We start from the raw sequence: 17,469 nt of genomic DNA, 5'->3' as shown, positions 1-17,469 counted from the left end.
AGTACCTAATGCTAGAAAATTTATGCTTGGGAAATTCTGATCTATTTCCCCCCTTCTTTCCCAAGAAGACTAGAATTGTGTATAAGATTCCTCTGTTACAAATATTTGAATAGCTGACCAACTTCCGAAATGGTTGTATTACTTGAAATTATCCCAAATTAATGGTAAATTAACTCTGCTTAATAAATGAGTTGCTCCGACCAAAGAGAAATAGAAAAATTGCTGTCCTAGACATCTTTATGAAAAAGCATGTTATATTTCCATTGGTTTATTTTTGCGCCTTATTATCGTAAGCCACATATCGTGATATTTGTACTTTAAAATTTTTTCTTTTTCACATGCTGACCAATTGTCCGCATTGCGCAAGCGCTGAGCTCCTCATTTTCAGCTAAGGCCGGGAATTTTTTTTCTCCCGATTTCTCTAGGTACCCATTTGGAGCTGATTCGATTCTGACTGAGCTTACAGAGTAACACAGTTAATCCCCGTTATAGATTTTAATCTTTGGGATACATTCAGAAAGTAAAGCAAATGTTGATTTAACGGGGGGACTACGAATCTAAATAAATGTGTCATTTTTGAAGTCCAAAATTAATATGATCTACCAAAAAAAAAAAAAAACTATGGGAAATTGGTGTAATTTGGCCCAAAAGTCTACTTGTCATACGTAGCTTATTAGACTATGCATAACAACACGAATTGTCAATACATACAGGCATTTATGTATAATTTTGGGGTCAGCAAGTATTTTATTCATTCTGAACTGTATTATGCTGACCTTCAAGGCCTTATCCAAGGGGGGAGGGATTAGGGGGTTTGAATCCACTCCCTCACCCCACCCCAAAATGTTTGTCCAACTCATAAAAACTTACCAAAAATGAATATAAACAAAACTTGTTGTGTTTTTAAGTTTTTAACCCTCCTCCCTCAAAAAAATTCTTGTGTAAGCCTTCCTCCCCCCACCAAAAAAAATAGAAACAACACTGTTGTAATATTTATGCAATTAAACATTTATACAACTATACAAATCGCAATTTTAACTCAGTTTATTTAATAGTTTACTATATCTTAGGGAATTTGAGAATACATCTTGATTTATGCGTTTGTTAAGTTTTCAGGGAAATGAGAGGGAGAGAGAATGCGGTTTTCTCGAAAATTTTCATAGAAGATATTAAAAAAAATAATAATAATAAAAATTCTACAGAGGCACAATAGAGACAAAAGCTTGTAATTGGTAAATCGAAGAGTCTCACAAATCTAATAAAGTTTGACACCAAACATCTGAAGACATGTTAGTTACAAAACAGGGCTGTTGGTCCAAAATCAAAGTTAATGATTTTGTAATCGGCATAAAAAGTATAGTCTTTTGATGTAGGTTAGACCTATTTTGGGCTGAAGATCCATTTCTGAAAGATATTCATCTTGCTTAGCAGATATCCGGTGTCCTGGTATCCACCCGGGTCTAGAAAAAAAGCTATTTTTTTTCCCAAAAAAAATCTATTTTTTCCCTTAAAAAGAATCTATGTGAAGTTTAAAAAATAATTGACATTTCTTTACGAAAAGAAAACCCAGAAATCAGCCTATTTTTTTCATCATGTGACTAATTCTGTCATCCTACTATGATGGACATTTTCTAAGTTGTTCCAAGGTTTTCCTTGGTCATTTTTATTTTAGTTATCCCTTTACGCCTAATTATCACTTCCAACCTCATCTTTTCGGGAGAATATTCAAAGAAATTTTAGTCAAATACATCCATTTGATTTGTCTTGTTTTTTTCTGCTAATGGTCCTGTTTCGGTTTGCGTTCTCAGTTTATGGCCTGTTTATGGTCTTGTGTTTATCATCTTTGGTGTTTCTTTTTTTAAGATATTGCATTGACTTCGAAAATATTAACTAGTAAGCTAGGTGAATGAAAACTTTATGGACGGGTCCATAGTCAAAAATAGTCCTAATCCTAGCAAAAAAAGAGAGAAAAGTTTTCATGCTCATTACAGATAAAGAAAATTCATTTTTTTCAAATGTACATTTAAATTGAAAACATCATGCTGATATTGATCATGCTGATTGATCAAAATCCAATCATCATAGATCATCATGCTGATTGATCAAAATCCAAGGTGTCTGGTCAAGTGACAGAATTTTCACAGCGATTCATAAGGTATTTCAGTTGCAGTTGATTTTTTGCTGTCAACCTTTCAATCGACCATGTGGTAGCATAGTCGCTTGATGCTTCGCTTAGTCATACGGGGCTCAGGGTTCAATCCCGTTGTCGCCTGTATAAACTTTAAGCAACTAAAAAGTCGCTTTGACAGACCTGTTGCACAGGTCTAATCAGAAGCCCTTCAAGCAAAAACTGTGTGGCGTTTATTAACCTGGTTATATTTCCCGTGGTTATAGAGCTATTGCCTAAAATTGCAATTATACAACTCGTAATCAAAATGATTCAGCTTCTAAGTATTATCTCTCCAGATTTTTTTTTCTGTAGAGCTTAAAATAAGCCAAGAATATCTTCAAATTATTTTGGCTTCTTCTACATTCTATTCATTAATTTATTTGTTATGCCCCTTTTCGAAAAACTAAAAATCGGAAAATAAATAACAATATAATTCGGAATATTTACCCCGATACAAAATACGATAAAAACAATGATAAGCAATAAAGGTGCGCAAGTCATCATTTTTGTCCCCGCAAGGCTCTATAGCCGAAAAAAGAGAAACAAAAAGAAAGGAAACAAACAAGTGGCGGGATATCGGTTATATTTTTGCCACACAAGAAATACTTTTGCCTGTCTGTTAGCACCCCTTCCACTGAGTTTAGTCCAAAGTTTAGGTGACATTGGCCCACCCTTGAAAAAAGGAAGACAATGAGAGCAACACTGTTATACTTAGGCCAATATGTAGTCCCCCTCCCCTAACTTTGCCTTCAGAACCACTTAAAACTAAGAAATATTGAGATTAATGAAGATATTACTATCTTGTAGCATATTTAGAATACTTTTGTTTATTACCATCACGCTAATTCATTGGATATACCCCCCCCCCTGCATTTTAATTCACTACTGAGAGACGACGTTTAATTTATTTTTCAGTTCAGGTAATGGCTAAATACTAATTGCATTGGTGCTGCATAAAAAGGGAAAAAGAACATGAGCAATTTATACCCGGGCCCTGTCAATATTCCCGACAGCCCTACCTGCAAGGCTTTGAAGATTTTTTGAAGACGGTCCAGTTACCTGTTATGGGTGGAAAAATCAACTTTTAGCTTGGAATTTACTTGTCATTGACTGTAGGCTTTGCCAATTAATGTTTTCTGAGTTTGAACTGGATTGTAAGCTAAATTTGATTTTTTTCAAATTTGCGACCTATACTGTCTTTTAGGCCATAAAAGTAGGGAAGGAGTGGAAGTCAAAGCTCCTTCAGAAGCCCGATTGCGGTCTGTATTGATCAGTTTTGCATGTTTCCGCCACCTAGCACAAAATACTCAGGTACTTCGAAAAAATAGTGTTTTGATTTGTCAAATATATAATAAATAGTGTTATAAATAGTGTCATATATAAATATATATATATATATATAATATATATATATAATATATATATATATATATATATATATATATATATATATATATATATATATATATATATATATATATATATATATATATATATATATATATATATATATAATATATATATATATAAATATATATATATAAATATATAAATAATAAATAAATATAATAAATAGTGTCAAAAATAGTGTTTGATTTGTCAATTTGATTTGTCAAATAGCTTTGATTTGTGTCCTCCTAAGTTTTGTTTACCTGATTTCTTTTCAATACCCAACAACCAAAAGGTTTTGTTTAAAGACACTTCTCAAAGAGAACTATCCTACTTTTACATCTACTTCTCTACTTTTCTGTTCTCCAGTTTGATCTTTTATATATATTTTATGAGCCAAATAATATTCCATATGCACTAAAAATTGGAAACGGCTATACTTTATTAAGTCAGATGTAACAAGGAGCTTATTCCTATCTTGGAGAGTATTTGATTTAGGCGAAAAAAATCTCATGAAAACACCCAGTACCTTAATTATCTCATAGGAAGATATTTTGGAACTTCTACCTCCACTCCGCCTCCCTCAAGAGGGCACTGATGGTTGACAATCTTTGTGTTACAAAAGTGAAACCTTGCAGAATATACCTTTTGCTCAAAGAAAGCAAAAGAGAGGTGTATTGAGCCTCAAAACTTTGCTTAATCCCAATTTATAAGGTTGTAAAGATCTATAAATCTGTTTCTTAAATTTAGGGGGGAAAAACCTTGATACGGCTTAAAGTTATCCCGATATTACAAGAATCGTATTTTTAAAAACTAGAGGCAATGAAAAAAAGATAGAAAACTGACAATTATGGTAAGGTATTTCGGTAAATATATGACTGTCCATATTACTGCCTTACCAATAAAGTGAACATACCACTCGATGCCTTTTTTCATGCTCTTTAAAAATATAATAATCGCTTCTATCAGCAATTTAAAGTCAAGCACTTTTAGACCTAACCTAAACTAACCTTAATGTAAATGCTTTTGGCACTGAGAAAATGTAGTATCATTTTATTGAAAACGACCGAAAAAACGTAGTATTATTTTGTCGGAAAATGGCCAATAACTCATATTTTAATGGAAAATTCATCATTTTTAAGAACTCAAAAAGTACTTAAATATGAATTTTGCAATAGAAGCGATTATTCTATTCGTAAATAGCATAAAAAAGGTATTGAGTGGATGTTCAATTTATTGGCTTTATAAGCCAATAATATGAACAGTTATATATTTACCGATGTTTCTTGTCGGAATTTGGATAGTCAGAATCTACCTGTTATTTATACATGCAATCTTATAAGCCATAGAAACACGAAAATGGTACACATAGTCGCTTAGAAATACCTATCTGGGGTATATTTTTAGCCCTGGAAGCTTCATTCACCTAACTCAATTACTTTCTAAGATAGGAAGAAGCATCTAGACTAGGGTTATTGTCCATGATTATAAATCAAGGGTTTGACCCCCCCCCCTTCATGATTACATGCTTGGATCATAATATATACCAATACCAATCAAATCAAATGAAACCAATCAACTACCACTCATGTTAGTTATAAAACTTGAACTCGGTTAACAGAAGGTATATTGAGGGTACAATCGGTAATTATGGTGATGTTGATAGTAGTAGGTTACTAGGTCAACTCACCCCATAGTTGCGTTGATTAGATCCTACGATTATCAGCATGAGAAGATACTCATTCACGGGTCGACTGATTCAAAGATCTTTTTGCAATTCCAGCATCAGCCAGAGTATCTTGGTTACCTTTCGGCTAAGTTTCGCTGGCAAGCAGGTGTCTCAATTTGGAATTTTTAGGACGGAGTTTTCGAGGGGTTGATCACTTTCTAAAATTATATGCACCTTCTGGTGTGTTCGAATGGTGGTTGAATCGCACCATGCGTGAAGTGAAGAGGGCCCGAATGCGGAAAGTGTGCCTATGTCAGGCGCGGAATACGCCAAGCGTGGTAGAGCAACAGGGGTTTTCCTGTGTACACCAAGTGGTGGAAGGTTCGCAACGCATTTGAAGCTTTCGATAGTTTACTACTTTACATTTCTGCCTTTTTTAGACTGGAGGGCTTAGTTTAGTGAGAGCTGAAGACTGGGCTGGATCAGCTTGCATTCAATTGAGACATGTGATCATATTCTTTGCATGTTTATTTCTATCAATGAACGTCTACGGTTCTGATTTATTATGGTAGAAATATTGTACCGTTTGCCATGGGCATAGTCAATGAAAAATAGAAAGTTTTTGGCATTTTCAATTGACCTCCAGCATTTCTTATATTAACTTTTGTTTGACATAAAGTAATTGCATGGATTTTTTCGCTTATTCTTTGCTCCATAATACCTTATTTATAACAGTGAAATATCGAGTGACATACGCTCTACGCATTCCTTTTAAGCTGGGTAGATCCAGAGTTAAGTTTTATTCTTAGGGGGGGCAACTGCAGACTTTGCCAACCTGTCAATACTATAAACATCAACATTTCTGCCTGTTAATATTACAATTTAAGCTTGTTTCGCCACCCAGGGCTCATACTCCCTCCACCCCCTAGGTCCGTGTTTACTAATACTGCTGCCAAGGTAAGTGAAGCTATCCACTTGATTGGTCTTTTCTTTACCCAACGTTATCTTTTCATCTTCACTTATACCTAGCCTTAGCGATTTATTGCCTCTGTTAAGCTCTAATGTACTTTTTCAAATCATTCTATTCTTTACCTTTCTGGGCTTTACCCTATCAAACAGTTCGTGGTAACGAACTGTAGTAAGGAGCGACCCGGCTCAATAGTAAACGAAACTCTAAAAAACGGAATTTCGATGCTAAAAGATATATCAAAAGAATCGGATTTTTATGCTGATTTTAAATATATAAGTTTCATCAAATTTCGTCCTGGTCATCAAAAGTTACGAGCCTGAGAAAATTTGCCTTATTTTGGAAAATAGGGGGAAACACCCCCTAAAAGTCATAGGATCTTAACGAAAATCACGCCATCGCATTCAGCGTATCAGAAAACCCTATAGAAAAAATGTCAAGGTCCAGTCTACAAAAATGTGGGATTTCCTATTTTTTGCAAGAAGACAAATCACGCGTGCGTGTTTATTTGTTTGTTTGTTTGTTTTTTGTTTTTTTTTCCCATGGGTCATCGTATCGACCAAGTGGTCCTAGAGTGTTGCAAGAGGGCTCATTCTAACGGAAATGAAAAGTTCTAGTGCCCTTTTTAAGTGATAAAAAAATTGGAGGGCACCTAGGCCCCCTCCCACGCTCATTTTTCCCAAAGTCAACGGATCAAAATTTTGAGATAGGCATTTTGTTCCACATAGTCGAAAACCATAATAACTATGTCTTTGGGGATGACTTACCCCCCACAATCCCTGGGGGAGGGGCTGCAAGTTACAAAATTTGACCAATGTTTACATACAGTAATGGTTACTGGGAAGTGTACCGACGTTATCACGGGGATTTTTTTGGTTTGGGTGTCGGGCTCAGGGGAGGGGGCTATATGGGAGGATCTTTCCTTGGAGGAATATTTAATGGGGGAAGAGAAATTCAATGAAAAGGGTGCAGGATTTTCTAGCATTACTATTTAAAAAAAAAACAATGAAAATATAAACATGAAAAGGTTTTTCAATTGAAAGTAAGGAGAAGCATTAAAACTTAAAACGAACAGAGATTATTACGCATATGAGGGGTTCTAAAAATACTTTAGCATAAAGAGCGATGTATTTAGGAGGAGATAAGTACTTCGCTCTTTATGCTAAAAAAAATTTAAGTAATTTCAACTATTTATTCTACGGCCTTTCTGATTCAGGGGTCATTCTTAAAGAATTGGGACAAAACAGGATTTAGTGTGAAGAGCGAGGCATTAACGAGGGGACCAACCCCCTCATATATATAATCAAAAATATAAGAATATAAAAGTTTGTTACGTAAGTTAATTCTTAAGTTGCGTATGTTTATTACTAATGAAAACGTTCGTTAAAATTAAAAGATCTAGTTGCCTTTTTAAGTAACCGAAAAATTGGAGGGCAACTAGGCCTCCTTCCCCACCCCTTATTTCTCAAAATTGTCTGATCAAAACTAAGAGAAAGCCATTTAGCCAAAAAAAGAATTAATATGCAACTTTCATTTTAATAATTTATGTACAGAGAGCCAAAATCAGACATGCATTAATTCAAAAACTTTCAGAAATTAAATAAAAAAAACAAGTTTTTTGAAATGAAACTAAGGAGCGACATTAAAACTAAGGAGCGACATTAAATTGGGGGGGTTCCCCCCCCCCCAATGTTTTGGTCACACGGTAAAAAAAATATAAGTCGGCAAATCGTGAAGCGAAGCGCCATAATTTTTCCGACGCCGCTAAAATTCTTCGTTCGGTTAAATAAGACCACAAAATACTGTTATGTCATTTACAGAAAATTCGAACTCGGTTGGTAAATGCAGCAGACCTCTGCTGTGTGTTTATAGTTTTCCGCAACTTTTCATTTGGAAAATAGTGGAAATAAAGAGCATTAAAATATTCAAATGATATGTACCGAAATCTGAATCTCGGTTGGTAAATGCAGCGGTTTTACCGAATTGTGCAGTGATTTTATGGATTATCTTCGAAGTATACATTATGCTAATTGTTGACAAAAAACAGTCGGTAAAATCCCTTGCCCCCTCCCACTAACATTTTTGTTAGTAATGTCCCCAAGTGTATGCATGCTTAAGATAGTAAATAAGTAAATACCTTCCGAATTTTATTTTAAAGCTGACTGGTTTATGACGACTTTATCCTAATTAGTTTGATACAAAAACGGTTACAATAAAAAAATTTAGAAACTTAGTGTGTGAAAAGGACGAAAAGGAGACAGGAAGGTAGGGGGAAGCTCAATATACGCTTCTATAACTTCATTGTTTGTACGATTTTGTTCGAATAATTCTCACATGATTCACTAATTCTTCAAATTTTTGGCAAAAAGAGAAAGAAAAGATAAAAAAAAACAAGAAAAAAAGATGACAGTGAAAGGCTTCACAGATTAGTTTGTTGTTGTGACGCTACGTTCTCACTTTTAAACCCCTCGGCTTATGTGTTTGCAGTAAAGCGCTAGTTTTGTATATGGAAATATAATCGGTATTTTTAATCTTATTTTATGTAACGTTATCAGTCAGTTTATTTATTTATATATATATATATATATATATATATATATATATATATATATATATATATATATATATATATATATCATTTTAAGTGACTGTGAAGCAATATTTTTTGTTTGTTTTAAGTTTCAACTTCGCTCTTTACTAAAACTTTTTTTTTTTAATTTCTGATCGTTTTTCAAATAATGCCGGTAGATCAACCATCTCCGTTCATGAAAAATTCCCTTCCATGACGGGAAACTCCTCCGTGGAAAGTTCCTCTTACGTGGAATATCACCCTCCGTACAATTCTATCTTTGCTGAACAATATTATTCGTATACCTGTTTTATCATAGGAAAGTATTGACAAAATCTCGAGATTTCAAGGAGCTGGCCTCAGAGTCCCTTTCTATCCTCTTGAGTGTTATTGTAATTTACTTGTATACCTGTTCTATCATAGGAAAATATTGACAAAATCTTGAGATTTCAAAGAACCGGCCTCAGAGTCCCTATTTATCCCCTTGAGTGTTATTGTCATTTACTTGTATACCTGTTCCATCATAGGAAAGTATTGACAAAATCTTGAGATTTCAAGGAGCTGGCCTCAGAGTCCCTTTCTATCCTCTTGAGTGTTATTGTAATTTACTTGTATACCTGTTCCATCATAGAATATTGACAAATCTTGAGATTTAATATTGTCAATGAGATTGTCAATATTGACAAAATCTTGAGATTTCATGGAGCTGGCCTCAGAGTCCCGTTCTATCTTCTTGAGTGCTATTGTAATTTACTTGTATACCTGTTCCATCATAGGAAAATATTGACAAAATCTTGAGGTTTCAAGGAGCTGGCCTCAGAGTCCCTTTCCATCCCCTTGAGTGTTATTGTCATTTACTTGTATACCTATCCCATCAGAGGAAAATATTGACAAAATCTTGAGATTTCAAGGAGCTGGCCTCAGAGTCCCTTTCTATCCCCTTGAATGTTATTGTCATTTACTTGTATACCTGTTCCGTATGTTGCTTAAGGTTCTTCTAAGAATTAACTGAATAAAATTCAGACCTCACACGGTGTTTAGAATGTCTATTCTTGAAATAACCAAAATGTATGTCAACATAAAAATTGTAGTTACGTGTTAATTACGTTACGAACTTAGAATAGTCGTGTAAATCTGCTCTCCAGATGGACTTGCTTAGAAGGTAAAATTCAGTATCTTTCATTATTGCCATGTGCATATTACACACATTGTTTAGTCACATTACCCACACCTATTACTCACAAATTTATTTGAGAAAACGGGAGTTTTTCTGAAGTCTTGGTTTCTATAGTTTTAATACTAATATGAAGTCTAATTATTCTAATAAGAATCTTTAGTGGATTGTTCTTTAAAGATCTTTAGTGGATTGTATAATTTGAAAAGACTAAGTGTCTGCTAAAATATTCTGGAATCGTGCTGAGACGACAGAACCAACTATGGCGGGCATGCCATATAAGTTCTATGATTATCTTAGTTCAATGACTATCTATCTTAGTTCTGCCCTAGAAATGACGAATGGATGGATGGTAGATAGACTTACCTATTAACAAATGAACCGACATCATTTTTATACGATTCTAATAAGGGCCTATGCCAGATTTGCCTCTCACTCAATCGGACTATCTGTCTTGGCTTTTTCTACAATTAGCCATGACTTGACGTCCACAACTACTTGATTTTAATTCAGAATCAATTGATTTTAATTCCTATTTTTGAAATATGTCCAGATTTCGGGCAGGTATGCACCAAAGAACATATTCTTTTGAGGGGGAGAAGGGGAGGTATAATAATGAAAAAAAAATTAATTTGATAATTTGAGCAAGAAGTGCCCAGAAATTCATAAACATTTATAATTTGAGGAGACCCAGATTACAAGCCCTTCCACCTACCTATGCCCCCACCTCTGGTACCAATTTTTGGGGGGCTAAAAACTCTTAGATTTGGTCCATACGATGACTGCTTAGGTTTGCTTTCGCGTTTTTTTTCTGGCAGTAATAATTTGAAATCTTTGCAATAATTTGAAAGGCAACTCTATAGTGGTATCTATTTAGCCTTTTAGCCCTTTTCTCCAAATGCGTCCGATAAAGATTTTGAGATAGACATTTTGTTAAAAATAGTTTAAAGACCAAATAACAAAAACTCAGTTGTCGACACAACCCCCCAGAGCATGGAATATAAACTTCAGAGGGGCTCATTTGATTGGAAATTGAAAGCTCCAGTTCCCTTTTTTAAGAGTCAAATGTGATCAGAAGGCATCTAGGGTGGCCGGAGTTTGTCCCCCCATTGGCGTTTACCACCCCCGGATAATACCCCTCATGGATAATATCTGCCTCCCTAGCGTTTACCCCCCGAAAATACTCCCACCCCACCCCTATCCTTTGCCCCGGGATTTTGAAATAGCCATTATGTTCAAAATCGTTCATGTATCATACAGCAATATCTCTAGGGTTTACACTGCCCTGCAAAGCCTGGATTTAGGGGTTTTACTTTATTCCCTGGGGGCATGTAAGGTTTTATGGAAGGGAATAGTCGTGTAAACTTTGGAGGAGGTTCATTTGATTGAAAATTGAAAGTTCTAGTTCCCTATTATTAGAGCCAAAACTGATCGGAGAGCAACAGGTCCCTCCCCACGCCCTCTTTTTTCCAAATGCATCCAACCAAAATATGAGATAGCCATTGTGCTCAAAATAGTGCAATGTTATATAACAGTACCTTGGGTTAACTTGAAACTTTTAGCTCCTTTTTAAGAGTCAAAAGTGATCGGAGAGTAGCTAGCCCTCACCCCCTTTTTTCCTTGAATCTATCAGACTCATATTTTGAGATAGCCATTTTATTGAAAATAGTCCAAATGTAAAAAAGATACAATTCAGGCTTTGACTCAACCCCCAGCCCTTAGGGGAAAGAGCTATAAATTGATGGCAGTTACCCATTGTAAAAATATAAAGTTTTTATGCGAGGTTTGGTCCTATAGTCTTTGGAGAAGGCTCATTCGATTAGAAATCGGGATTTCTTTTGCCTTTTTAAGAATCAAAAGTGATCAAAGGGTAGCCAACCTCCAGCCCTCTCGCAATTTTTTTGAAGTATTTCGATTAAATTTTTGAAATAGCCATTTCGTTCAAAATAGTCAAAAATTCAAATAACTATAACTTAGGGGGTGAGAAATCCTCCATTACCCTTGGGGTAAGGATTGTAACTTAACTAAGTTGCCGTTTGTTAACATACAAGGTTTTAGTGGAAGGAATGGTCATATTAACTTTGGAGGGAAATCATTCGGTTAGAAACGGAAACTTCTAGTTCTTGTTTGAGAGCCAAAGTGAACAAAAGGTTACCAGATCAAAGGCATCAAAAGGTTCTTTTGCTATGATTGTTTATTTAATTTCTGTTTGTTTTGGATTTCATTAAAAGTTTTTGTAAGCATCATCTGCATATACAGTTTAAGTTTTACTCACATTTGTATGGCATGTTTGTTGCATGTTTGTTTGCTATGATTTTTTATTTAATTTCTCTTCGTTTTGGGTTTCATTTATTCTTTAATAGTAATTTCTGTTCGTTTTGAGTTTGAATTATTATAGGTTTTTATTTCTGCTGATCTAAAGTACAGTATAGCCTTTACTTTTCGTTGAAAAACTTCTTTTTCCGATTTTTTTTTTATTAATTGCAGTATGAAACCAATGGTCCAGAAAGGGAAGTGATGACCAAATCAGTTTGTAATCCATGAGAGGTCTAATGAATGCTTGTATCGACAACGAAAAAATCGAAAAAATTATCAATTTTTTCTCTTCTACATTTTTTCTGTAAAATAGAGCATTCAACCTTCAAGTAAAAATGACAAGTTAATTGCGTCCTCTATTTTAAAATGTTATTTTAAAATACTAATTTCTTTCAATACATCCTCTATTGGAGACGGTTCCATTGCAATTGAACCACCGTATACCTGAACCCCGAGCAACTGAACCACTATAAGTGAATCACCGTGCAGCTGAACCCCCGTGGAGCTGAACCATCGTGCAGCTGAACCATCGTGCAACTGAACCACAGTGCAACTGCACTAACTTGCAACAGAGCCCCGTGTAACTGAGTCCTCACGTAACTGAACCCCCGCGTAACTCAACCCTTGTGCAACTGAACCCTATTTAACTGAGCCCTCGTCCAACTCAACCCCCGTGCGACTCAACCCCATTTAACTAAACTGAACCCCAATGCAACTGAACTACCGTGAAACTGGACCACTGAGCAACTGAACCACAATCCGACTGAACAACCGTGCAACTCATCCACCGTACTTACATTGGGTAAAACACAAGTTAGAATCAATACATGCTCAGCCTTGTTGGATTTGCTTTTTAGTCATGATATAAATGACTGTCAAGATGATTAATAAAAAATAAATTATCTTTTGCTGTCACAAAACCAAAGAAAATTGGACGTCAAAAACTTCTAAAGCCCGATTTATTTCTCCTGTTTTATGCTTGTTAATGAGGGTTCCCTTCACCCTGTCACTGTCTACGGGTCTAGGTGTTTACCCCCCTCTCTTCCATCAAAAAAATTTCCCTAGAAGATACCCCCTCGCGGATAATGTTGTTTTCCAAGTTTGAATATTTTATTCGAGTTCTGTCATTTTTTTTTTCATTTAATTGGTATATGCTAAGGAAAGTGGAAAAGAGGAATGTATGTGTAAGTCTTGCCCCCTCCCCGTGCAAAATATATTTTTATCACGGAAAATCCTCCAGAAATCCCCCCCCCTTTTCTGAAAACTCCCACGCGAAAAATGTCCGTATGTTTCCCATTAACCAACACTATCTGTAAGCAATGGACAAATTACAAAACTTATAAAGGTACTTCAACTTCTGCACTGGGGTTCTCTGATTGCTTTGTAGCTAGGGAGAGAAAGTGTTACCTCAAAGGTTGTATTTTAACGCCAACACATCTCAGCTCTCTTTGAGTCTCCGGATTTATATAGAATTAGCTTTAAGGGAGAAATGAGAGGAGGATGGAGTTAGAAATTGTTTTTTACTCCTCAGGCAGTTCGTTCTAGTCTTTTTTTTTAATAAATCAAAAGTGATTGGATACCAACCAATCACAAAGAGTATTTTTCGAGGGGAGATTTTTCACGGGGAGGTGTTTTTCAGAAGTGTTTTCCATAGTAGGTATTTATCCCAGGGGGCTGGTTGCCCTCCAAATACGTTTTACTTTTAAAAAGGGCACTAAAACTTTCAATTTCCAATCAGACAACAAAACGTGATTAAGAAACGTGAATAAAAGTCACAGAATCTTAACGAAAATCACACCATCGTGTTCAGCGTATAAGAGAACCCTATAGCAAAAATTTCAAGCTCCTATCTACAAAAACGTGGAATTTCGTATTTTTTGCCAGAAGACAGATCACGGGTTCGTGTTTATTTATTTTTTTTTTTTCCAGGGGTCATCGTATCGACCAAGTGGTCCTAGAATCTCGCAAGAGGGCTCATTCTAACGGAAATGAAAATTTCTAGTGCCCTTTTTAAGTGACCAAAAAAATTGGAGGGCACCTAGGCCCCCTCCCACGCTCATTTTTTTCCCAAAGTCAACGGATCCAAATTTTGAGATAGCCATTTTGCTCCACATAGTCGAAAACCATATTACCTATGTCTTTGGAATGACTCACTCCTCCACAGTCCCTGGGGGAGGGGCTGCAAGTTACAAACTTTGTCCAGTGTTTACATACAGTAATGGTCATTGGGAAGTGCACAGACGTTTTCAGGGGGATTTCTTTGGTCTGGGGTGGGGTTGAGTGGAGGAGGCTATGTGGTAGGATCTTCTCTTGGAGGAACATGTCATGGGGGAAGAGAAATTCAATGAAAAGGGCGTGGGATTTTCTAGCATTACTATAATAAAAAAACAATGAAAATATAAACACGAAAAAGTTTTTCAACTGAAAGTAAAGAGTAGCATTAAAACTTAAAACTAACAGAGATTATTACGCATATGAGGGGTTCTAAAAATACTTTAGCATAAAGAGCGAGGTATTTAGGATGAGATAAATACCTTGCTCTTTATGCTAAATGTTTTTAGTAATTTCAACTATTTATTCCACGGCCTTTCTGATTCAGGGGTCATTCTTAAAGAATTGGGACAAAACTTAAGATTTAGTGTAAAAGGTGAGGTATTAACGAGGGGACAAACCCCCTCATATACATAATAAAAAATATAAGAGCATAAAAGTTTGTTACGTAAGTTAATTCTTAAGTTACGTATATTTTTTACTAATAAAATCTTTCGTTAAAAATTAAAAGTTCTAGTTGCCTTTTTAAGTAACCGAAAAATTGGAGGGCAACTAGTCCTCCTTCCCCATCCCTTATTTCTCAAAATCGTCTGATCAAAACTAAGAGAAAGCCGTTTAGCCCAAAAACATTAATATGCAAGTTTCATTTTACTAATTAATGTGCGGAGAGCCAAAATCAAAAATGCGTTAATTCAAAAACGTTCAGAAATTAAATAAAAAAAGCTAGTTTTTTAAATTGAAAGTAAGGAGCAATATTAAAACTTAAAACGGACAGAAATTACTCCGTATATGAAATGGGTTGCCCCTCCGCAATCCCTTGCTCTTTACGCTAAAGTTTGATTCTTTGTCACAATTCTACTTTTTAAAACAATTAAAAACTTTAGCGTAAAGAGCAAGGGATTGCGGAGGGGACAACCCATTTCATATACGGAGTAATTTCTGTCCGTTTTAAGTTTTAATATCACTCCTTACTTTCAGTTTAAAAAACTAGTTTTTTTTATTTAATTTTATACAAGAGATGGTTGTACTTACTTTCGATAAGGCTCATTCGATTGGAAATTGGAATTTCAAGTTCGACTTCGAAGGATCAAGCGTAATCAGAGGACAATCAGTCTCTCCTTCTTAACCACCATCCCCCCCCCCCAAATGCATCTGATCACAATTGAAAACAATAATATTTTTTTAAATAGTCTAAAGGTCAAATAGCCATGCCTCTGGAGTTAACAATCCCGCCAGCGGCTCCTGGAGCAGGGCTGTAAGCTAAGCTAGCTACTGAATGTTAACACATAAGTTTTTTTATGAAAAAGATTTGTATATGAACTTGGGGGGGGGGTGCTCATTCAATTAGAAACTAAAAGTTCCAGAGCACTTTTTAAGAGCTAAAAGTGATCGAAGGGCTTCCACCCCCACCCTCTTTTCCCTGAATACATTTGATCGATAATTTTGAGGTGGCCATTTTGTTTACGACAGTTCAAAGTTTAAATAACTATGCCTCTAGGGTTCACAGTCCCTGGTGCAAGGGCTGTAAGGGCTTATTTTTAACATAAAAGGTGTTTTTTTGTCAAAAATTGTATGTTTGATCTTATAAATAAAAAAAGCATAGAGTATTAAGGTCAAATCTTAGGGAAATGTCGAGAAGAATGCCAAACACAATCAAAAAACATTTTTTCCTTTATTGGTTGTGAAAAGGAAACACCAGCAATATCTACTATGGCAGATTGTATCAGCCATAACATCGTTCGGAAAATGTTTAGGAACCTCTTCAACTTAATCATGAGGTGCTTTTGCATCAGTTTTACAAAACGACGTATCTGCAGAACAGCTGATACGACAACAGTGTCGATAGCAGCTGAGTGTGTAAACCTGATGGTATTCATTTTAGCTGGAATCTCCTCAAGGATATCTGCTCAAAATTTGTTGTCTAGATTCATAAAGTTCAAATATTTTCATTAAATATATTTCTTTATTAACGTCCAGAAAGGTCTGATTCATCTGAAAAAAGGAGAAATACATCAGCTTTACTGTTTGTGACATTGGATCTTCTTTTTTTGCAAAAATAAAGCAAAGCCTTATTTATGAATGATCTTGACAGGTGTTTATATCATGACTTTAAGAAACAAACAATTCCAACAAGGTTGAACATGTAAAAATTCTAACTTGTGTTTTACCCAATGATATTGTCTCATATTTTTAGAATACTGAAAAACTGAGTTCAGCATTTCAGTTGCAAGACGGTTCAGTTACACGAGGGCTCAGTTGGACGGTGGTTCAGTTGCACTGGGGTTCAATTTCACGAGGATTCAGTTAAATAGGTCTATCCGTATGGGGGTTTAGTTGCACGAGGGTTTAGTTAAATGGGGTTCAATTGCCCCGTGGTTCAGCTATTCGCGTGTTCACTTGCACGGTGGTTCGGTTATACGGTGGTTCAATTCCACGGTGCTTCAGTTACACGGTGGCTCAGTTACACACACACCGTTGGAGACGCTTGTAGCGGCAGTCGAGGGAACACATTTCTACCGGTTTGCTTGTTTTTTGTTTTGTTTGCTTTTTTTTCATGTGAATAGGGCATTCACCTTCAAGTAAAAATAGCATTTAAATGTTAGTAACCGCTCTTTTAAAATGTTCTGTCATATACATAAAGGTATTCTTGACGTTTGCTTAAAACATAACGTAGGAGATTATAAAAACAGCGTGTACTTGCATATAATAAGCTTAAGCTGCTGTTCAGATTTCTCAGTAGAATATGGGAAGCTCATTTAAAGGCTAACTTTGAAATTGGGTTGCACTACAGATATAAAAAAAAACAGATGTCGGTACTTGTACGATCTATGCCCTACAGGTCTAGTTGTTGATAAGACGAGACAAAGAGAAGTGACAGAATAGATGGCAAATATATGATTTGGGCTATTTATTAGCATATTCCTGGCCGTCCTGGCCGAGTGGG

The 17,469-nt window shown here is 35.6% G+C and overlaps 2 protein-coding genes across 3 annotated transcripts in view; one reads left to right on the top strand and one right to left on the bottom strand.

Annotated features, from left to right (window-relative positions):
- The window catches only part of LOC136033565 (uncharacterized), a 35,622-nt gene extending 30,055 nt beyond the window's left edge, over positions 1-5,567 (bottom strand). The window contains exon 1 of the mRNA XM_065714324.1: positions 5,250-5,567. Coding sequence (XP_065570396.1) covers positions 5,250-5,254 — 5 coding nt within the window. The 5' untranslated portion in view covers positions 5,255-5,567. The remainder of the gene's footprint in view (positions 1-5,249) is intronic.
- Positions 1-17,469, top strand: part of LOC136033564 (rab3 GTPase-activating protein catalytic subunit-like) — a 424,515-nt gene that overhangs the window by 322,796 nt on the left and 84,250 nt on the right. The gene's annotated exons all lie outside the window — the stretch shown is intronic.

The sequence above is a fragment of the Artemia franciscana genome, chromosome 12 (genome assembly GCF_032884065.1).
Source record: "Artemia franciscana chromosome 12, ASM3288406v1, whole genome shotgun sequence".
NCBI lineage: Eukaryota > Metazoa > Arthropoda > Branchiopoda > Anostraca > Artemiidae > Artemia > Artemia franciscana.
The sequence above is the reverse complement of the archived record's forward strand: the minus strand, read 5'-3'. Positions and strand labels throughout refer to the sequence as shown.